The sequence below is a fragment of the Diabrotica undecimpunctata genome, chromosome 2 (genome assembly GCF_040954645.1).
Source record: "Diabrotica undecimpunctata isolate CICGRU chromosome 2, icDiaUnde3, whole genome shotgun sequence".
Lineage (NCBI taxonomy): Eukaryota > Metazoa > Arthropoda > Insecta > Coleoptera > Chrysomelidae > Diabrotica > Diabrotica undecimpunctata.
In genome coordinates, this window is record NC_092804.1 from 54,741,502 (window position 1) to 54,765,279 (window position 23,778).

At 32.0% G+C, this 23,778-nt stretch overlaps 2 protein-coding genes and 1 long non-coding RNA gene across 3 annotated transcripts; 2 read left to right on the forward strand and 1 right to left on the reverse strand.

The window, feature by feature from the left end:
- The first annotated feature begins 425 nt into the window (after positions 1-425).
- On the forward strand, positions 426-969 carry LOC140433309 (uncharacterized). Its single transcript, XR_011949921.1, has 3 exons — positions 426-551; positions 605-689; positions 744-969. It is a non-coding gene; the product is annotated as an uncharacterized lncRNA (long non-coding RNA).
- Positions 970-14,514: 13,545 nt separating this feature from the next.
- LOC140433686 (uncharacterized) lies at positions 14,515-15,063 on the reverse strand. Its single transcript, XM_072521665.1, has one exon. It carries the CDS (start codon positions 15,061-15,063, stop codon positions 14,515-14,517), a length of 549 nt encoding a protein of 182 aa, XP_072377766.1.
- A 3,806-nt stretch (positions 15,064-18,869) lies between these two features.
- LOC140433310 (nuclear speckle splicing regulatory protein 1) lies at positions 18,870-23,045 on the forward strand. The gene is made up of 4 exons (XM_072521339.1): positions 18,870-19,007; positions 19,066-19,184; positions 19,433-19,684; positions 22,213-23,045. The coding sequence occupies exons 1-4, from the start codon at positions 18,997-18,999 to the stop codon at positions 22,935-22,937; spliced, it is 1,107 nt and encodes a 368-aa protein (XP_072377440.1). The 5' UTR covers positions 18,870-18,996; the 3' UTR covers positions 22,938-23,045.
- The last annotated feature ends 733 nt before the right edge of the window (positions 23,046-23,778 follow it).

Sequence of the window (23,778 nt, forward strand, 5' to 3'; positions counted from 1 at the left end):
ACATAAATAAGAAGTTGCTCTTTCTTTTATCACCAAAAATATTTGTAAAATGACATGGTTAATACCAAGTTCAATTGTTAAGGGAACAGATAATGAGGGCTATGATGTATCATTTATGTGAAATAATTACATGGTGTAAACTCCGATTTTAACACATTTATGTAAAAATTTCCAAATCGGTATGATATAAGAACTACGTATAACGGGTTGCCTATCTTGATATGTAATTTATCTATATGTAAATGTAATTTTTAAGCTGCCTAAAATTACGTCCGTTTTCGCTCTTAGTTAGGTTATGTTATTGTATGTAATTTGTGGAAACAATTTACTATTTTTTTATAATTATAATAAAATAAACTAATGGCTTCAATTAAAAAGAAGACAACCAGGAAACAATTGGAAGTGATGTTAGATTTCATAAAAATAAATAGTGCTTACTGGCAAAATAGTCAAGGAAGGCTAAGAAAGTAGCCCAATTGTGAGATGAATTTGCTATCATAGTAAATACAGTAGATGGTGGCCCTAAAAAAACAGCAGAACGATGAAGACATGTAAGAAAATTAATTTCTGTTACTATCAAATTTAATAAATGCTAAATTTTTAGGTGTTCAATGAGTGGAAGATTTTGCAACTCATTTCAAAGATTCATCTTGGGGAGCCCCAGATTATAAATACATTTAATTTTAAAGGTAAAGATTAATGATTGATGTATTATGTTTATTATGGTGTATAATATTTTTCAGAAGGAAAAGGAAATCAACCTGTGAAAATTAAAAAGGCAATAGTTTTATTTAATATTCTATAAACATATCCTTTATAAAATTATATCTCAATTATGAAATAAACTGAATATAAACATTTTTATTTAACAATTTTATAACTCAAAATTTTTTAGCCGCTTTGTAATATGTTTCAGATTTTTTGTTTTGTCTTGATCTTTGTGTTATTCTTTTTGATTTTGTAACTAATTGTAACCTAAATACCTACATATCATTGTGAAATATACTAATTATAAACACTTTTATTTAACAATTTGTTTTTATTTTACAACACGAAGTTTGTTAACTCCAATAGATTTTAAATCATCCTCTAAATTGTTTTGATACCTAAGTCTTGGGTCTTCTTCTGGTTTATTGTCCCATCAGCCCTCTTCTGTTAAAAACCTTTCCGACTGTTGCACCTACCTCTTGCCTGATGAAATGCTCTATCCATGTAAGGTATGCTACCACAGTATAAATAACAACTGTTGTTGTCTATACTGTGATGCTACCTTAATTAATTTTATGTCAGGTTCCACAAAGGTTCTATACAACCCAAAGTTGTAATGCCTGTGCCACAAACCTTGTTCTTTGTAGTAGTATATTTTAGGTGTATTTGTAGGTTTACTTTGTAGTATATTTTAGGTTTGTTTTAGTTTTTGAAATTGTATTCTTTACTTGTATGTTTTAATTTTCCAAGGGTTTTAACAAATTTTGGACTAATTTGTAATATATTTTAAATTTGTTTGTTTTTAACTTTTTGCAATTAATCGTAACATACAGGTTTTATGTTTTTAAACATTTTTATTTAACAATTTTATAACACAAAGTTTATATATATATATATATATATATATATATATATATATATATATATATATGTATATATATATATATATATATATATATATATATATATATATATATATATATATTGATTATATCTCATATAATCATATAATTATAAAATAAACTGAGGATAAACATTTTTATTTAAATATTTTATAAGGTAACATTTGCAGCGATAACACTTCTTTATAATCTCTAAGGGTTTTCAAAACATTTGAGCCAGGTTGTAATATATTTTTTATTTTGTTAGTGTTGTGTCATTTTTGTAATTAATTGTAACATACATGATTTATGTTTTTGTTTTTAACAATATATAAACATTTTTAATTTAATATGTTATAATACAGTTTGCAGCAATATAATATCTTCATATTATCTAAACATTTTAGAACATTTTGAGCCACTTAGTAATATGTTTTAGATTGTTTGTTTTGAGCTTTTTGTAATTAATTGAAATATTAATATTTATATCACTAAACTATACTAGATTATAAAACTCTATCATATATATTATAAAATGATGAAATATCACTAAATTGTAAAATTATATTACTATATTTGATTATAAAACTATATCACTATTTATCATTGTGAAATAAATAAATTATGAAAATATTAATAAGTTTTTGTTTCACTACACAAAGTTTGCAGCAATAACACTTCTTATTCTCTGTGCTTCCAACACCCAACCATTTGTTTTGATTTGCCTCCTTTGAAATCATTTCTATGAGAACTACAGGCTGTACTTCATCTTTTTCGCCATTTTGGCACCAAGTGTTCCACTATCCCTGCAGTTATTTCTGTTAATACTTTACTAAATGTACTTTGTTCCATTGAAACTAACAGGTTGTTACCAGAACATTTTTGGTAACTTCCATTTCCTACAAAATTAAGTAGGGAGAGACCCTTTAATTCTATTGCACTTTAGTTAGAGCAGAGCAGAGCAGAGCTAATCAAATGAGACTTCCTAAAATCTGATCGGTCAATTCCTTTTAGAGATACGTTTAATTGTTTATAAAAATTCTTAAATTTTTATTTGTCCAGATCCAGATCTATGTCCAGATATACGCACCTACAGCAGATAAAGATGATGAAAAATTAGAAAGCTTCTATGAAGAAATCAAAGACATGTTACAACAAACAAAGCCAAAGATGTTATAGTTGTAATAGAAGATTTTAGTGCAAAAGTGGGTCAAGGCAAAGTAGTAAACTGTGTAGCAAACCATGGATTGGGTACTTGAAATGCCAGGGGAGAGCGTTTCTGCCAAGAAAATTACATGGTTATCTCAAATATGTTCTTTAAACTTTTACAACGAAGACTTTAACTGGACATCACCTTAAAATCTCATGGAAAAATCGTGAGAAACCAATTAGATTACTTGATGATTAACACTAGATATTAAACAGCATCAACTCGGTACAGGCATATCCCGGATTACTGTCTTAGTGAAGTCTTAAGTTGCCATGTAATAAATTCCTATTGTAACTTAAACATCCTAAATTTTAATTTTCCAAAATGTAACTCAGAGTAAATCACATAACATTGTTTTTACCCATGTATTTAGTGGCTCTAAACATGTACATACAGATAGCACTGATGATGGAATAGTTATTCCGGAAACGTTCTGTGATGTAGCCCGATATTTTTTTAATATTACACCTTTTATAAAGCGATTTTTAAACAAATTTTTGTGATAAATAGTAAACAGCCAACTACAGGAATTTAGTTTCCTTGTAGATTCCTCTTCATATATTAATGTCTCCGGTTATCAACTATTACCTTAAGAGTTTGATTTCAATATAGTTGAGAAATAATTTGCTACTCAACTATTACCTTAAGAGTTTGATTTCAATATAGTTGAGAAATAATTTGCTTTTTAATACACCTGTAAGATTTTTATGAGGAACTGCAATAAAAGCTTTTTTAAAGTCTACGAAACACAAGTAATCCTGATGGATGTCCATACACGACAAAGCCAGTACATTTAAACTGAACAAAGCTTTTTTTTGTGCCTATATCGTTTTCAAACCCAAAGTGTGTATCACTAATTCAAAGATTTTTTCAGGGTGTGGCTTGGCTTGTAGTATAGCTTAAAGTTTGGGTTGTTTGGTCTGAAGAGATTATTGTACTTGAATTTTTAAGAATTTTTACAAATTGTTATTGTTTGGAGATAGTGTTAATCTAATAGAATAGATTAAAGAGTTCAGCCATTACTTTATATCTTCGTCAATGATAATTTGATGGGTACATTATCTGGTCCAATAGCTCTGCCATCGTATGTATTTTTAACAGCATATATCATTTTTCTTGTCATAGTATTGGTGCTCACCTAACTTTCATTTCATTTTAATAGAAATTGTCCTCTTTTATAACTAGACTAGTGATTTTGCCCGTAGCATGCGATGTGATATCCAATCAATTGGCGTCTAAAGTCGCCCATTACATTTTTAAAATAATAAACTTCTTGCATGTAAACCAAGTAAATATAAATGTGTCATATCATCAATAGTGTGATGTGATATCTCCTATGTCGCTATACGTTCATTAATAACGAAGATGTTGTGTAGTGCCTTTTTGTAGTCTCCTGGTTCATTTTTTCTACCTTAATATATTTGTTATATTCTCCGCTTTCATTTGCTATGTCGCATGTTAGAATTCAATTACATGTTTATTTTGTGCTCAGTCAGAGGCCCTATTTAAGTCAATAAATCAAAATTTGTCTTATAGTTAATCTATTTCATCCAGTGCACTATGATATCTCGTATGTCGCTATACGTTTATTAAAATTGAAGATACTGTGTAGTGCCCTTTTAGGAGTCTCCTTATTGGTTTTTTTATCTGAATATATTCGTTATATCCTCCCCTTTCATTTGGTATGCCGCATGTTAGGATTCAATCAGTTGTGTATTTTGTATACAGCCAGAGGCCTTCTTTAAGTCAATAAATTAAAATTTGTCTTATAGTAAATCTATTTGTAGTCATAACACTCTATGATATCTAGTTTGTCGCTATACGTTCATTATTAATGAAGATACTGTGTAGTACCCTTTGATAGTCGCCTTGTTTGTTTTTTCTTACTTAATTTATTCGTTATTTCCTCTCCTTTAATTTGCTATGTCGCATGTTAAGATTCGTTCAGTTGTTTATTTTGTACTCAGCCAGAGGCCTCCGTTAAGTCAATAAATCAAAATTTGTCTCTTAGTTAAACTATTTTTATCCATAGTGTCCTATGATATCTCGTATGTAACTATATTAACTATCATTAATAATGAAGACACTGTGTAATGCTATTTTTCTATTTTAATATATTCGTCATTTTATATTGAAAATTATCAACAAACAATGAAATTTTTTATTTTTATGATAGGTGATTACTGTATCTCTGCTTATAATTATTTTATTGTTATTATTACCTGATAGTCTTGTGAAAGAACTGGTCAAGGTGCAAGTTTTCCAAATTTTTATGAACATTAAAACATGAACTTTTTGAATCCTCTTATATGCTGTGAAATACCTACTACAAAGATTTACCCTTGGTCCTTCACCCTTACACGAATTCTTTTCTAAAACATTAAACAAGTATTTCATTTGGACACTGAATTTGATAAATGACTCGAGCAGAGATTCGGAATAAGTAGTCGCAGATATTGCACAAAGTCGATTCTTGGGTGAGTGAACATTGACAATTTCTGCGGGTGTGCTACCATCAGAGGATAATTTAGGGAATAAAGTCCCTTGGAAGGGGAGATTACAACCGGTCAAATTTCAAATATACTGTGGAGATTCCGTATAGAAAAAGGGTTTCTGTGAACATAAAAAAAATTATATAATAGTCATTAATACTTTGTTTATTTCGAAAAGAAACAAAATCGTATCAATCATTTAGGTTATTGGCGACATAAGCGTACACAATTTTTAATATTACAATATGTGTTCCAGTTGGGTATCCTAACTGTTTTGTGTTTATATATTTAACTAAATTATTTTTAAACTTACTGGTTAAACAATATTGTGTATTAAATTTAAATAATTTTAGATTAATTTTATATTGCAACTGCAGATTTACTTAGAGAATATTTATTTTCAAAGAAATTAATTTGGATTCAAAGTACGGTCATCTAATATGGATCACTTAAGCCGAATCACAGAATCGCTGCCGTAGATCGCCTAATTAATATATATTATATAAATTATATAATATAATTTCATTTAAAAATATAGTCCAAGAACCATGAAATAAACTCTGAACCGTCAAAAAATATTAACATGGAGAGCTGTGAAAGCAATTTAAAAAAATGTCGATCCATTCTTACCATCAAAATCAATGTTATATCATAAAATATAAACACAATTACTTATTATTTATATTGAAAACTCAGTAATTACAATTTTTTCACTAACAAGATGTCTTTCTATTTAATCTGATAATGGATGAAAGCATAAAGAAAGTTAAAAAAGAAGAGGATATAGATGGGAGAAAAGGAAATAAGGATAATATGCTACGCCGACGACGCATTATAACAGCCGAAAATGAAGATGACCTACAAAGATTAATTAAAGAATTCGAAGATACGGCGCTCATATATAACATGGAGATCTTCTTCTTAAAGTGCCTATCCGTTCCGGATGTTGGCGATCATCACGGCTATCTTTACTTTGTTTATTGCAGCGCGGAACAGTTCAGTGGTAGTCGTGTTATACCACTTTCGTAAATTTTAAAGCCAGGAAATGCGTCTTCTTCCCGGTCCTCTCCTACCAGTTACTTTCCCTTGAAGAATTAGCTGGAGAAGGCCGTAACGTTCTTGATTTCTCATTACATGTCCTAGATATTCCAACTTTTTAGTTTTGACGGTCATGAGAATTTCACATTCTTTCCCCAGTCTACGCAGGACCTCCACATTAGTAACTCTGTCAACCCAGGATATACGTAAGATGCGCCTATAACACCACATTTCGAAAGCTTCGAGCCGATTCATAGATGCAACACTCAGTGTCCATGCTTCCATTCCGTAGAGCAGAACTGTGAATATGTAGCAGTTCAATAGACGGCATTTTGTTTTTAATGATATGTCTCGACTGTTGAAAATGGTTCTCATTCTAACGAATGCTGCTTTTGCTTTTATTATTCGCTGTTTAATTTCTGTTGAGTGGTCCCATTGGCTATTTAAATTGGTGCCTAGATATGTATATTGCTCGACTCTTTCGATATTCTGTTGGTTGATTGTAAGTTGAGCGTTTAGTATTGGTTTTTTACTAATTGTCATAAATTTGGTTTTCTTTATGTTAAGAGCTAGTCCGTATCTGTTGCTGACTTCTGTTATGCGATTTGTTAATATCTGTAAGTCATTCAGATTATCGGCAAAAACTATAGTGTCATCTGCATATCCAATGTTATTCAAGACGGAGGAGATCTAAACAGAGAAAACTAAAACGATATTGATATCAGCGGAACCGAGACGATGTAAACTAGTCGTAAATAACAAAATAATAGAACAAGTTATGGAAACTGAATACTTGGGAATAAAACTGTCAAGCTACGGAAAAGTGGAAGAAGAAGTACAAAAACAAGTGAACATGGCAAACAGAGCAGCAGGATGTCTCAACAACACAATCTGGAGAAACAAATACCTCACAACAGAAACGAAAACCAGGATATATAAATCAACAATAAGACCGATAATGACGTACACAGCGGAAACAAGAGCAGATACGGCGAAAACACGAAGACTACTGGAAACAACAGAAATGAAAGTCTTACGAAAAATAAAAAACCAAACTCTAAGAGACAGAGTAAGAAGTGAGGAAATACGAGCGAGATGTGGTATAGAGGAAATAAACGCGTGGACCAAAAGAAGAAAAGTGGAATGGAATCAACACATCGAAAGAATGACAGAAAATAGAATAGTACGAATAGCAAGAGACAAATCGCCAAATCGAAGAAGATCATTGGGACGACCGAGGAAAAGATGGTCAGATAATGTCAATTGAGGCTAAAAAACCGAAGTAAAATAGGCATTAAGCCTATTTATAAAGTAGGAAAAAGAAGAAGAAGAAGAAGAAGAAGATGTCATTTATTGTCAATAAATTAAACATAAACAATTAAATCTTAAATTTTGAAGACCCATTATTTATGAAAATATTTTCGAAATTAATACTTTCTTTTGGTCGATATGATGTTTTTGCACAGGCCCGAAGTAATATTTAGCGTGACGCGAAATATCGAGACGCATGCATATCCTTACGGTATACAGCAGGGGAGGCCACCCATCGATCGCTATCGACCAGTCGATCGCAGACCCTAGATCAGTCGATCGCGCGCAAGGAAAAAATTATTGGTTTAATATACCTACATATTCCCGTCCTAAATATTACGAAAATTATTTGAGTGCTAGCAATCTTGCATCGATCATCGCGAGCGACTCACATTAATTTTTTTTAAATCTAATATAGTTAGCAAAATAAATAAATAAGAATTAATACTTTTGTTTTATTTAGGTATTACTAATACACACTGGCAAGCAATAAAGCTAATTAATCCAGAATCTTAGCGCTCAGAGCCGAATCGGTTTCAGATTAAAAGTTCTTTCAGATCTCGAAACATGCTAAAATAGTCTTTCAGAATCAGATAGAACAGAATAAACAACACATTTTTTGACCACAAAGACCAACACAAATATACATTTAATAACACCCGTGGACAAAGATCTATGATAGATTATGTTATAACCAACAGAGATATATATCCATCGAAAATAATCGACGTAAGATACCTCAACTCAGTAGATGTAGGTAGCGACCATAGCCTAGTATTATGTAAAATAAGAATCATCCTGAAATACTTCACACCCAAGAGAGCGGCGCCAACACAAATAAAAATCAAAGTCGAAGGACAAAAACGGAATCCACGGAATGCTTATACAGAAAAAGAATATCGGAGAAGATCACTAGGAATGGAATATTAGAAAACGATAACATCGAGGAAAGCTGGAGAAAACTCAAAAATAATATAGTTAACGCAGCAACAGAATCACTTGGAGGGAGGAAAGTAACGAACACTAACATGTTAAAAAAGAAAACACCATGGTTTAGAGAGGAAGTGAAGACAAAATGTGAAGAAATTAACAAAGCTTTTTTACAATACACAACAATACAGAACACAACAAACACAACAGGCATATAACCACTATAAACGATTCAGAAATAAAACGAATACTTTAGTTAGACAAATAAAAAGAGAACACTGGCAGAGCTTCTCAAAACAGATGGAACACGATTTCTACGGAACACAAAAAGAAATATGGAGGATGATCAGAGGACAAAGAAAAGAGATCAATGAACTAATAAAAACGAAACACATTCAGAAGGAAACATGGATAGACTACTTTCGATCCCTATTTGTTAAAGGTGACGATGATGAACCCCCAACACCAGAGGTGACGAACAACGAAGAAATAAATATTAAGGAGAAAGATGTAAAGGAAGCATTAAGGAAATTAAAAAATAGAAAATCACCAGGAGAGGACAGAATACCGAACGAACTCCTAAAGTACGGAGGACTAGATCTAACCAAACAACTATTAAAACTAATCCAAAAAATAATAGAACAAAAACAGAATTTCTCAAGAATGGAGATCAAGCATCCTAATACCTCTCTTCCAAAAGGAAGACAAATCGGTCCCGGAAAATTACAGAGGAATTAATTTATAAACACAACACTAAAATTAACAACCAAAGTGATAATAAATAAACTGAATGAAATTATAACAGTAGCAGAAGAACAACAAGGTTTTAGGTCGGCAAGATCATGCACCGATGCAATATCTATAATGACGCAAGTGCCAGAGAAATTATTATTATTGTATTATTGCCTTATTGTACGCAAGAGAGATATCTCTAGGAATAATCAAAACGATGGAAAATATCTACCAAAACAACACAACAAAAGTAAAAGTGGAAGAAGAACTAACCGACCCTCTATATCCTCTATGGTTCAACCTGATTATGGATGAAATAATAAAAAAAGTAAGAACTAAAAAGGTATACCAAATGGGAGAAAACCATAATAATCTGCTATGCAGACGACGCAATACTACTCTCTCAAAGTGAAGATGATTTATAACGTATGCTGCACCAATTTAAAATAACCGCCAGAAAATTTAACATGTAAATTTCCCCAAAAAACACAAAATACATGGTTACAACAGCAAATTTACTAAGATGTAATTTGGAGCTGGAAGGTCAGATAATAGAAGTGATGGAGTTTAAATATCTAGGCATCACATTACCTAGCTACGGAAAGCTCGAAACTGAAATGGAAGATCAAGTAAACAGAGCAAACAGAGCCGCAGGCTGTCTGAATGAAACAATATGACATCAGACCAATAATGACATACACGGCAGAAACACGACCTGACACAGAGAGGACAAAAAGGATGTTAGAAACAGCAGAGATGAATACACTTAGAAAAATTGATGTCAAGACACTATGAGATAGAGCTAGAAGTACAGATATATGACGTAAATGCAAGGTGGAGAACATCAAGAACTTGGTAAAAAAATAGAAGAGTAGAATGGAATGATCATATAAGCAGAATGGAAAGAGATGGTTCCCCAATAGGAAGACGATCAGTAGGAAGACCACGAAAACGATGGAACGACAACTTACTGGAGGCAAATTGAAAACCAGACAGAGTCATGTCTGCATAAACAGAAGAAGAAGAAGAGAAGCAGTGATTGATTTTCTGAGATATAGTGAGCGACTCTGAGATATTCAGCTTACTTTTAACGTTAAAATTCTTAATTAAAAGTTTTATTGCTTGCCAGTATCGTTAAAAAGTTCCTAGTCGGTAGATCGCAAAGAATTAGAAAGGCAGACAGTAGATCTCGAGTCCGACTAAGTTGGCCACCCCTGGTATACAATAATATATGTATATATCAAATATACACACACATCCACTTATTATAAAAATAGGTAACATTTAACAAACGTCATTTTATTTTTTAGAACTTTTTTATAACAACTCGAGAACGACTGGATCTATTGGCAAATTTTGATTTTGAAATATTTGAGGGAGTTCAAGAAAGATTTAAAGGATGAGAAAATATGATGAAATTGTAAGGAGAATAATAAAAACAACAATAATTAATTTTATTTTTACATAGGTACAGTTATACAGTGTGTTCCTACGAAAATTTGACCCCCTCCCCAGAAACTCAGAAACCAAGAGTTTCTTCAAAATTTAAAAAAAACACGTCATGCACACTTTTTTTTATTCATGGAATAACTTTGAAGATAATTTTGGATTTAACTAATTTACTGGTTGAACATTAGTAATAATAAAAAACATAAAATTTCATGAAATTAACCAATTAAATGTTCGAAATGACCTCCTCTGACCTCCATACAGTCTATTTTCAAAGCCTCTTCCTACATTAACAAGTACCTCCGGTCCGGTGTCAATAATCGGCATTCTGTCACAATTCTTTGTTGCAACTCTGCAAGATATTCAGGCGGAGTGGTGTATTGCTGGCCACTCTATTGATCGACCCCTTCTGTGAATCCAACGCCCTGGAAAGCCTTGATTCAAAAATTGTCTTACGCATATATCATAATGTGGGGGTACTCCATCCTGTTAATGATCTAGTGTACTCTCAAAATGAAACAGTTAACACTGTTTTATTTGCTGATGACACTACTTTCTATACAAGCTATCACCCTTCTGAATTCGACATCCTTGATTACCAAACATCTGAAAAAAACTTATTCAATTGGTTTTTAACTAACCGTCGTTCTTTGAACAACTCTAAATCACAAAGTGTTAATTTTACTCTAAGAAATAACACTTGCGTTGAAAACGCTGCTCTACCACAATGTGTAACCGGAGCAAAGTTGCTGGGGATATATTTGGATGCAGGATTAACCTGGGAACAACATATAGTTATTCTATCGAAAAAGCTTTCCCGACAACTTTTCCTCTTTAGGAACCTTGTACAGGTGACTTCCAGGGAAACTATTTTAACAGCCTATCATAGTAATTTTCATTCTCATCTGACATATGCTATTCTCTCCTGGGGTCACTCTTGTCACATTGATAAAGTGTTTGCGCAACAAAGAAAGTGTGTTCGTATTATCTCTGGGCTCTGTTATAGAGCAGATTGTAGAGACTCCTTTAGAGCTTTACAAATTTTGACTTTACTTTGTGTATATATTATGCAGTGTCTGTTGCACATTAAACAAAATCTTGGTCAATACAATGCGCATGTAGATTTTCACAAGTATCCCACCAGATTTAATAATAATCTTATACCAGAATTTAGCCGTCTTGAGAGATCCAGAAATGGTTCAAGGTATTTAGCCATAAAATTCTATAACTTAGTGCCAGCTAGAATAAAAGCTCTTAATTTTCTGTATGTGGGTATATTTTATTTTATAAAGTTGCCAACCGTAGTCCGTTTGAAGAGGTTTACTCTCCGGACACTGGAACTCACTTAAGCATGGGTGTATGTTACCTGAAGTAAAATCTAATTAAAATATTAAACATCACATATTATTCTAAACATCATGTACAATCTTTGGTAACATTTTTCAATTTAAAGGGTTTTTACCCAAATATTTTGGTGGCTCAGGCATGTTAACCTGCATTTTAAACCTGATGATGGAACAGTTGTTCCGAAAACGTTCGTGCTTGTAATGTTGCCCTTTTAAGGGTTTTTATAAAATAAAATATACCCACATACAAAGAATAACCTCTTTTGTTATACGTGGTATACAGCCAGCTACAGGAATTATTTTCCTTGTGGATTTTCTTAATTTTCATCAGTTTAAGGCGAAAATTAAGAGTTACCTTATAGTGAATGCCTTTTTTACGTATGAGGAGTATTTAACCTCCAATTTTAATTTGTTGTAATTGTTGTAAGTATATTTTAAAACACTGTATTTATGTTTTGTGTTTATATTTATGTGTTTATTAACTATATTGACATATTTTATCTTTGACTTGTAAAAAATACTTTTGTATTGATGTATTACCAATAAACCATCTATCTATCTATGTTAAAAAGTCAGTTCATCCTCTAAAAGATTATTATCAGATTCCAATGTATCAGTGATCAGCGGATCAATAACGTCTTCTATCAAATTTAAATAGGTTGTTCCGTTGAGATTTTCTTTAAGAAATAATGGTTCAATAACATGAATTAAATTAAATTAAATGTCAACTCATACATTTAATTTCTGAAGTGTTTGTGTATTTGTCTAAATGAATAAATGATGATTACGGTTACTTCAATAATGACAATGATATCTACTATCTTCACCATTTAACATAAAAGTACACTCGTCGGAAAAACACGTACTGTGCAATCGACTTTGGTTATTATTTATGATTTCACTAAATTCTTTACAAAATTGAAGCCGACGATCAGGATCATCTTCGTTTAATTGATGAAGTAATCTATTTTATAAGGGTGAAATTTATGGGATTTTATAATTTGATAAACACTAGATGCTGATACACCAAATGCATGAGATATTTGTCTGATAGACTGACTGTGATCCATTTGTAAATGACCCAATACCGCCACTTCAACTCTTTATTTCGCACTCGACGGTCTACTTCATGCTTTGTGTTATTAACGTCACCTGTAGCTTCAAACTTATCAGGTGACTTACGTTTTTTTTTTTTGGTGATTTGTATTAAAGATCCTTGCCGTAGCCTTAGCACACTGATTATTTCCGTAGCATAGTTAAACTAATTCTATTCTTTCTTCACTAGAATATACCATTTTTGAAAGCCTTTACAATAATATCTCTAATTAATCAGTCGTTGACAAATCTCAAATTAAAGGTAACCTCGTTAATACTAAAGAAGATAATTAGAATTCATTACCTTTAAAAAAAAATTTATATAAAAAAGTGATATTTTTACGAAAAGAAAAAAAAATTATCTTCAGCACAGTGGCGTGGTGATATCGATTTGCACGTTTATTTAATTATTGTTTAAGAGATCACTAAGAACATTTAATTGGTTAATTTTGTGAAATTTTGTGTTTTTCTTGTTATTACTGATATTCAACCAATAAATTAGTTAAATCTAAAATTGTCTTCAAAGTTATTACGTAAATTAAAAGAAATAGAGTATCGTGTAGAACAGCGTTTCCCAAATGGTGGGTCGCGACCCGGTACCGGGCAACGAAAGCAAAATACCGGGTCTCCTTGCCTCAAGCGATCAGCAAGCAATTTAATTAAACCCAGCCTGTGAGACATGTTCACCCGTAAGAATTACGTTCGGGTGCAACAATTCATTTAAGCGAGGTGTATTAACTCGAGTTAAAACAATAGTCACTCCACCGCACTCCAATGCTCCAGACCATCCCTTTCCTCACATAGCACTCTGATGTAATGAATGATGACTGCGAGCCTCGGTCAATCAATGCTCTCATCAATTGTGAGCTTCCTTTTGAGTCTCTTACTCGTACTAATGCCGTTGCAAGTAGCACTTTTCATTCTGATGACTAAAACAGCTCACGGTATTCTCTTGTCTCCTTGACGATCCGTTGTAACTGTTGTCACTTCTGGTCCCACTAGAATTGGGTCTATTTTGTGGCCTTCTATTTTCAGAATTCCTTCTGTTATCATACTGACCTTCTGACATCTGCAGTAATGAATGGTGCTGTCCACCACATTCTGCACATTCCTACCCTTTTGTATAGAAGGCATCTACCGCACCATTGCTTTTTCTTTACGATTTTGTTTCTTTCACGTACTTGTTGACTTAGAAACTTTATACATTTGAACAGTTTATGTTCTTCATGACACACTACACAGGTTATCTTCTTCTTTACCTGTTGTCTGTGATCTGTTCCTTTCCTTTCTGTTTCCAACATCTCCAATGTCTGGAATATTCTTTATAGGAATTCCTGTGTTGACTTATATGTCGGAATGTCCCTACTGTCTTGAATTGACATTTCATATAATCTCCTGGTTTCTGTGTGCCACTTTAACATGCTTATCCTTGCTATAAGAGGGCTCCAGGACTCTGTCATTATACCTAGTCCACTAATGGCTTCTAAGCTTTCGTGGACAGTATCATGTAATGTTTTCAGCCCCTTTGCTGACGTTTCTTTTATCTCCGCAGCCTGAAGTATCTTGTCTATTAATATAAATAGATTCATCCTTGGATTATCGTACCGATCTTGCAAAATTTTCCAGGTAGCACTGTAGTTTGCTTCTGTTGTGTTTAAATGTTGTATTATTCTACTTGCTTCTCCTCGGGGGCTTGTCTTCAGATACTGCATGTTTTCCACATTTGATAGTTGGTTATTCTCATGTATCAAGCGTTTAAAAATATCATAGAATGTTACCCAGGATTCATACCTTCCCTCAAAACAGGGTAACTTCATTTGGGGTAATATTATTTTTTCTTTCTTGCATCCTTCCGCCTCTAATCTCTTCATTTTCTTTTATGATCGACCGCACCCTTCTTTTCATTGTATAAAATCATTATATTTCACCTTCTTCTAGTGTATCCTGTTCATTGTCCACAGTTATGTACATTATTAAAGCATCTATTTTTTGAACCTTTTCTTTTAAATCTTCTTGTATATCTTCATCGTTTTCGTCGTCTTCCAATAAATGATGAAGTTTTCCCATCCTAATTTCTACTTCTTTAATTTTTGTCGAAGACTTGTATGAATTTTTAATAAATTCCTCTAAAGTCTTTTTCGTTTCTTCGTATCTTTTTTTTACTTGTTCGTAAAATTTAGATGTAAAATATTTATCATCTTTCGAACCCTTTTGTTCAATTTCTGTATTTTGATCTTCAAAGTCGTTCCACAATTCATCAAGGTATCTCTTTTAATATTTAAGTATTCCCTCGTTCGTTTTTCTTTCCTTAATTTTCGTAAATTGTTTAAAAACTTAGTTATCTCTTGACCTAGTTTTTCTTGTTCTAAAGATACAGATAAAGGAAGATAAAGGAAGGTGTATAGAATTAAACAAAGGCATCAAGGTTCTTGCATCCAACCTCATCCAGCGCCTCGAAGACATACGGTATCACAACCAAATTTAAGTAAAACTTTAAAAAAAGCCCCTGCTAGATCAGTTCCTCTTAATGAGCTTAGATTTGAATTAGATAGTCTAGCTGAATCATAAATTCTAAATATTCAAGTTATAGGTAGCACTGCTCGGGTGAGATAATAATTCAAAAACCGAGTGAATTAGTGTTATGATTATTGTTATATTATTATTATTTTATATTTTATGTATATTTACATGTATGTAGATGTTTTCTATTGGTCGTCTGCTTCTTTTATATAGTGGCCAATATGTTCAATCACAAATTAATCCATTAATTTGTAATCTCAAATTATTCTTAAGTTCTTAATATTTTATAGTTTCACCGTGTATAATTGAAACATTGTGAAAACATATCGTGTAATATTTTAATAATTAGTTCATTTACCTACAACGTAATAAATTGTCGAATAATATATTTTCCCATTGAACTTCCTAAGTGTTGCAATTACGGCCTAGATTAAATTGTATTGTAAGGGAAGGTGGAAGGCAAAAGAGGACCCGGGACAAGACGCGCACGTCCTGGCTGAAGAATCTGAGACAATGGAGTGGGAAAACGTCAATAGAACTTTTCAGAACGGCTGCAGATAGGGTCAAATGGGCCATGATGATCTCCAATGTCCTTAAGGATGGGGCACGTTAAGAAGAAGAAGAAATATGTCATAACAAGAATTACTGAAAAAAGGTGAATTAAAAATCATAATTTAAAATTTAAACCAAAACGTAATTAACGAAACAACCATTAATAAAAGCAGCTTAAATCGACATAACAAAAAAAATTAAGCAATTATGAAGCTAGTGAAATATCTATGAATACAATAATTTTTTGAAGCTGGTGAAATATTTACAATCAGATCTAAGATCAATTGGATTGCCGGCCTTAGCTAGTGGTTAGATACTGGCTTACCAAGCCGGACGATTCGGACTCGATCCCGACAGACAGCAGAATTTATTTCTCAAAGAAAATATTGAGGGCGATAGATAAAGAAGTTTTGATAAACGAATAACAGTTAAAAAAGCTCTATGCATTTACCAGAGGACTTTTAATAATTTTTCATAGCTCGAAATTAACTTACTATACCTAATACGGGTCATCTCAAATACTTATAATTTTAAATGTGGTACTTAGAGAGTGCCGACAGAAGTGAATAATTCTTATAGCACGTTATTACTATATGTGGATTGATAAAATTTTATAACTGCTTATTACTGAATTGTTAATATTTTTTATTTATAATTTAAGTTCCGCATATTAAATCCTTTAAAATTTACAAAATCTTAATTATTTTCTTTAAAATTTTGCTTGATGATTTTAGTAATTTTCAAAATTTATTAAATATAATATAGAATTTATTTAACATTTACATTTGCATTATTACCTTGTATTTATGCTTAATTACTTCATTTTGATTATCGTTATATTCCATTATAATATCATAGATAAAATTACAACTTCAAAGAACATTAAGGAACGACAGAAAACCCGAGAAAATGGCATCGAGCATTGAAGAAAAAGCCAAGGTGACGAAGAGGACTCTCGAGAGAGAGTGTACGAGAGTACACTGAGTATCCTGAGAGAACAGTAAAATACAGTTAGTACAAAAAATTATTTCATGAATATTTTAACCTCCCTTATGGTAGGCCACAAATTGACACATGTAATGTCTGTAAGGAGCTTAATTTAAAAATTAAAAGCCCTAGTCTTGGAAAAGCAGCAAAAAAGTAGCGGTTGCCGAAAAGTCGTACACTGCCGCCGAAGTAAAAAATTTTACATTGCCCTACATGATCAAGTTGAGGACTGCCTGCATTCAAAGAGATGATGTACCTACCTAGAAGCAATCGCCTTCGATTTTATGCAGAATCTTCAACTTCCTGCAATTCCTATACAAAACCTATTTTATCTGTCGCAGCTTACCGTTAATGTTTTTTGCATCACCAATATTAAGTTACGAAAATCCGTTCTTTATATTTACCATGAAGCAGAAGCACGAAAAAGCCCGAATGAAGTCCGCCGTTTTTTATTAGATTATATTGAAAAATATATTGGAACAGATGTAAAAGAACTACGCCCGTTTTCTGACAACTGCTCAGGTCAAAACAAAATCATCTGCGTTACAAGAATGTGTTTGGCTTTAACTGATACAGACAGATTTCAAAAAAATTTTCCCACTTCGAGGTCACTCATTTCGTCCCTGTGGCCGTGTTTTTTTGGGGTTATTAAAAGAAACCTCAGAAAATTTGACCGAGTTTATGAAATACATAAGTACACGGAGATCATTGTTACCGCAAGTGCCCAAAACCTATTTACGGTCTGTGAAATTAAAAGGGATAGTATTATAAATTTTCAAGACTGGTGGCCTAGGTATTATAACTCTGCATGTGCGTCGACCGCGATACAGAAGTTAACAAGAGGCCAACGAAATTCCTTCTCAATTTCCATTTTCCAAATTGCATTATTTTGTCTATAGCGTTGATGATCCCGGTAGTATTAGAGCTGGTGAAAACATTAATGATGCGATATGAAGTACCTTTAAGGTTTCCATTCCAAAAACAAGCAATATCACAATTAAAATGCCAACTCAAAAGACGTATAAAGACCAAATTCCAATACTAGTGGTCAAAAAAAAAATTTGACCACACTGCTTCAGTGGGTGGTGAACCGTTCAAACCATTTTACGAAAATACCTATTATTCAAACATCAGCAACTAAGAAAAAATCCAAGGAAGTCACAAAATAAACTGTATGATATTAAAATTGTTAAGTAATAGATACTTTTGTTTTGAAACCTGACATTTCATTAATGAAACAACCAAGTCCATTTTTAAAAGAGTTTAGTAACGATTTAGAATGCTTTTGTTTTTGATAAATTCTTACATTAGGTGTAATCTATTAACTTCAAACTTCACTTTTAGTGAAACTGTTCACATAAACTCTCAAAACGTTTTTTTCATCTCCTGCAAACTCTCCGTTCACATATTATTATTATGTATTTACACTACAATTTTTCATCTATTAAAGTCCATTGCGCCATCTGGTATTAGGTTTGTATAAAAAGATATTTTTCCACTGTTCAGTTAACTACATAAGCAAAGGATTAATATCTACTAATTTAATTAACGCTCCCTAGATGACACTGTTAGGCTTGCAATATTTTAAAATTTTTTGTAATTTTCTTCTTAATTATGTATTTATGATGGCCTCTTGCTTTACAACACTTCACATATTTATCAATCACTATTAAAAAACTTAAAAGAAGAATTATCTAACCCAAAAATTATATTGTTTCTGATTTAAAACCAAAATATTTATTAAAATGGCCAAACAGTAAGTTTTATTATTTGTTACATATTAAGAATATTATTTACATTTTTTTGTTTTGCAGATATGGTCTAAGCTATCCAAAAAAGAATCAAGGTCATCAAATTGGACAACTATCTTCTAATAAACCTTCAATTTTCGGTGAAGATTCCGAAGAAGAATTAGAAACAAAACGCCCTACAGGTCAGGTTGTTTATATGTTTAACTATTATTATTTTTACTTGTATATTGTGGTTCAATACATCAATTGATCTAGCTTCAAGCTATTTATTGCAGTTGGCACCAGAACATTAAAAGCTTATAAGTTCATATACTATGTGCTTTTGGTTATTTATTTATAATATAAAATTTTAATAGTATTTATTTATATTACTACATCAGATAATTAGGTGATTGCATCCCTATAAAAATATATTTTATGAAATTTGTAGGTATCACTAAAGGATTAAAGAAGCAGGATCAAATTAGTCAAAAGAAAGCACTTGAAGATGACCCCACTGTATATCAATATGATGAAGTTTATGATGACATTGAAAAGAAACGTAATGATTCAAAATTAGCTAAAAAAGATATTGACAAAAAACCAAAATATATTAATAGACTATTAGTTGCAGCAGAAAAGAGGAAAAGGGAAAATGATAGAAGAATTGAGAGACAAGTTCAAAAGGAAAGGGAAGAAGAAGGTAGGTCTATTAATCTTTTATTTAGGTTTTTTCAGAGGTTCTTCTACTTTTTTTACTCTAAATTTTCATATATGTAACTGATGGTTATGTTTTGAACAAGTTTTATATATAAACTAGTGAAAAAACCAAAGTACCCATAATATTTTTATACTTTGTTTGCTGAATCCAGTCCCAACTATATTGTAAATTTAGTAGTTTAGTAAATACTTCATAATCAATCAAACACAACACTTTACAATAAAACGGGAATAGAAGCTTTAAATAAGAGACTCAATCATTTGTTTAAATCTTTCTTTATTAAGGAAAAAAAATGCAATTGGAGTCTCATATTATGAAGATTCCTGAAAACAGTCACCCTAGATATCCAAAGAGAACTCTAGTTGAAGAAATCCTCTATATATTAAGGCAATAAACAACTTTCTGTTGGTGTCATTTATTTCATGGTTATTACTTAACCTTCAGATAGTGGTGCTATAATTTCTTATAAGTTTAGTTGCCCTGGTGTCATAGATCAGGTGGATCTAAAAAAGTTTTTAGATCCACCATTTAAAACATTTAAAAAATGTTTAAGTAAAAGAGTTTTTTAAACTTTGTTAAACTAAACAGAACAATAATTTGAATAGCTATTGAAAAAAATGTCATGTGTAAATATTTTTATTATAGTTCCCTACAGTTCTGATCTACACCTGTGATATGCTCTAAACACATAAATGCATTGCATTTGTAGCAAGAAAAACGAGTTTTTTTATTCTTTCCCCAGCAGCAGTAAATGCACCTTGCAGCAGGTAATGGCAATTCCTGATTTTCAGGTGTATCACGTTGAGTTACTTCAATAAGTCTTAGCTTCAGCGTCCTCGGAAGATTGCTAAGAGCTGCTCTCCTTTTCAAATGTGAATAAACCAATACATTTGCTAAATCTAAAAAAATGTCATCGCCATATATTTGGATCCCTCTTTTGTACACCCCCTTTTGTTATGATAAGCAGTGACTATTACTGGTTTAGATTTATCACTACTGTTTATGTTAATATCATCATGATGGTGCATGCTTGATATTAAAATCACATTTTTGTGTTGCTTTGCAGATTGGACGTTTAGTGGGGTTTGAAAACTCGATTGACAATTCTGTTTTATTTTTTCTTAGCTTTCTAATTGTAGTTATTTTGTAATCTCAAAGTAACTTTTCCACAAGTGGAACTGATATAAACCAGTTATCCATTCAATTCAGCCAAGTCAATGTGTGATCCAGGAATGTGTTTGCACAATCTTAAAACCACATCACTAGGGTTGTTAAAAAATTTATATTCGATCCCATGTAGACTTCCATTTTTGAAGTGTAAAATACTTTTGAATGACAAACTGCAAATATCTTGAGTCCATATATATTAGGTTTTTAGTGAATGTACTGACGGAACGAACATTTCCCTCTGAAAGCAGGAAATATCTAATCAATGGTAACAAATGCTAAATGATTATAACCATTTTGACAATTTTTTACGAACTAGTCAAACACCACATGAATGTGAGTTAGGTTGTTAATTTTTGATGGCTCTGTACTTGTTTCCTTATCATCAAAGTTAATGCAACGAAGAAGAAATCCGAACCTTTGTAGGGTCATCGTACGATAAAAAATTTCTATACCATAACTGTCTCTCCTCCAAAGCTCTTCTGCACTGGCACGATTACAGTGACCTAGCCCAGATAAATACAAGAGTCTAATAAAAGCACGGATTTCTATTTCATCAGGGAGATTAGCATTTTGCGTTCGCGGATTATTATGTTATCCTGTCTTGTTCTTGTGGTTCTTGGCTTTGGAGGTAAGACTAACAGTGACCTTGCATCAGAGAAAAGTAATCACCCTCAAGATCCACGACCTCCCCAAAAAAAATTCTGTAGCCGCCAGTGTGTGTAATACATTTTTTTGTGTGTGTGAGAGTGGGAATCTTTTTTTTTCGAATTTTACGATATTTTTTAAATTTATTTGGGCAACCGTGCACTTGTTTGCAATTGTGTTGTTTGTTTAAAAATATGTTACAATTATAGATTATGTTACATATTTTTTTATCATAATTTAAAAGAAAATTTATATTACAATTCGATAATTACGTTTTAAGTGACAACGATGGTCGGCGTAGGCCCGATCGTCTGGTGCCTAAAAAGCAAACATAAACACGACAATATAAATCGTTGTCCGGCAAGCTGCTTAACTTCAAACGCTTTTTGTACGGGGATCTTATGTGAGCTGAGTCGACCAGTTCCGATCGGGCCTATTAATGATATTTAAAATGTGTGAATATGATTCGATGCTTTTGTGGTAATATAATAACATAATTGTTTTAACGGACGCTAATGTATTGAGTGATTTAGTACATTTAAAAGTTATTTACATGCATTAACATAATTTTTGAATATATGTTTTTCAATTTTAAAGCTCTTTAAATTATTGGGTAGACCCGGCCTATCCTGCCTACCCCCAAAAGCCGCCACTATGTGAAATTTAATTAACTAACATTAAATTATATTTTTCAGGTGATATATTTAAAGACAAAGAGTCTTTTATAACACCATCGTATAAGAAGAAATTGGAAGAAATGAGGGAACTAGAGGAACAAGAAAAAAGGGAAGAATACTTAGAAAGTATTGGAGATGTAAAAAAGCAAGGCAATTTGGATGGTTTTTATAGGCATCTATATGATCAAAAGGTAAACTTTGAGGAGAAGGAAGAAACAGCAACCATTGTTAAAAAAGAGATGTCTGATGATGACACGAATAAGGCATCAACAAGTGAAATCAAGAATACAGCTAACGAAAATGAACACAGTGACGACATGCTTAAACATAAGTCAAAAAAGAGAAAATATAGAGCGAGGAAAGATTCAGACGAAAGCAGTGAAACCGAAGAACAACCCGAAATAAAAAAAGAACACTTACCCTCAAATATAGACGCAGATTCCGATTTTAGCATTAATTCTTCTGACAGTGAAGAGGAAAAAGAAACTAAAGTAAAATCAGAAGAAAATAATGAAATTGTAAGTCAAACCCTACCAGACAAAAGCAGTAATAATAAAACAGAAACTAAAGTAGAAAAGAATCCCGATGAAATTAAAAAAATAGATAACAAGAATGAGAATGAGATTAAAGTTCCACCCAAGCCAAAAATTGATATATGGAAAAAGAGAACAGTAGGCGAAAAGTTTGATGAGGCAGTTAAAAGATATTTTGAACGAAAAGCATTACGAGAAATGGGAAGGTGAAACTGATTTATAGAATATAGAAAATGTATTAAATGTATATAGGTTATTGAAGCTTTTTGTATTCTGATTTAATTAAAGAAATAAATACAATACATATTAATTTTACAATATATCTTATATGCTGTAAATGTTTAATAGCAATTTCGGTGTTACATTAATTATGTAATTTCGTTAATTACATGATTAACGTAAAAAATGCATATTTTTGTTATCGCATGTGATATTTTTTACCATTGACTTGCACAAATATCTATTGTAGCTAAAACTGTAAGTTTATTTTTAGTTTTAATTCCAATCTTACTCATCTTGTTTTATTGAGATATAATAATCATAATGGTAGTATGGCATTTTTATCGGGAAGATCCTTTTGCGGCGCTAATTGCATCTTTAACCTGTTTCAGGTAACTAGTCGATGCACAAAAGCCCAGAAATAGCGTGTCGGCTTTATTTAGAAATTGAAAATTTCGTTGTCGATGCCGAGAATCGAACGCATGCCTTCTACCTTAGAAGGCCAGTATCTTGGCCGCTGACTTACAGCCCCCACTTTATTTATTGAGTTATACCACATTAACTATAATAAGTCATTAGTGGTTATACAGAGTTATATAGGTTTTTTTCGCCGATAAGACAAAAATGGCGAGAAGTAGAAAAGAAAATTTTCAGCTTAGGGATAAAAAGGATGATGTGACAACAAACACACAGAAAATACTAGTAATAGTCGAAGAGTTTTACATTAGATTATACACACAACAAATCACAGTGGCAGATCCAAGGGGAGGGTCACGGGGGTCATGACCCCCCCCTTCCCCATCCAAAATAAAAATGAATGTCAATCAAATAA

Bases quoted from the DNA above. Each gene is read 5' to 3' on its own strand.
- LOC140433686 (XM_072521665.1), bottom strand. From the start codon at position 15,063: ATGAAGAGATTAGAGGCGGAAGGATGCAAGAAAGAAAAAATAATATTA.
- LOC140433310 (XM_072521339.1), top strand. The intron at 19,185-19,432 runs GTCAGGTTGTTT...TGAAATTTGTAG, and splicing joins AGAAACAAAACGCCCTACAG to GTATCACTAAAGGATTAAAG. The intron at 19,685-22,212 runs GTAGGTCTATTA...TATATTTTTCAG, and splicing joins AAAGGAAAGGGAAGAAGAAG to GTGATATATTTAAAGACAAA.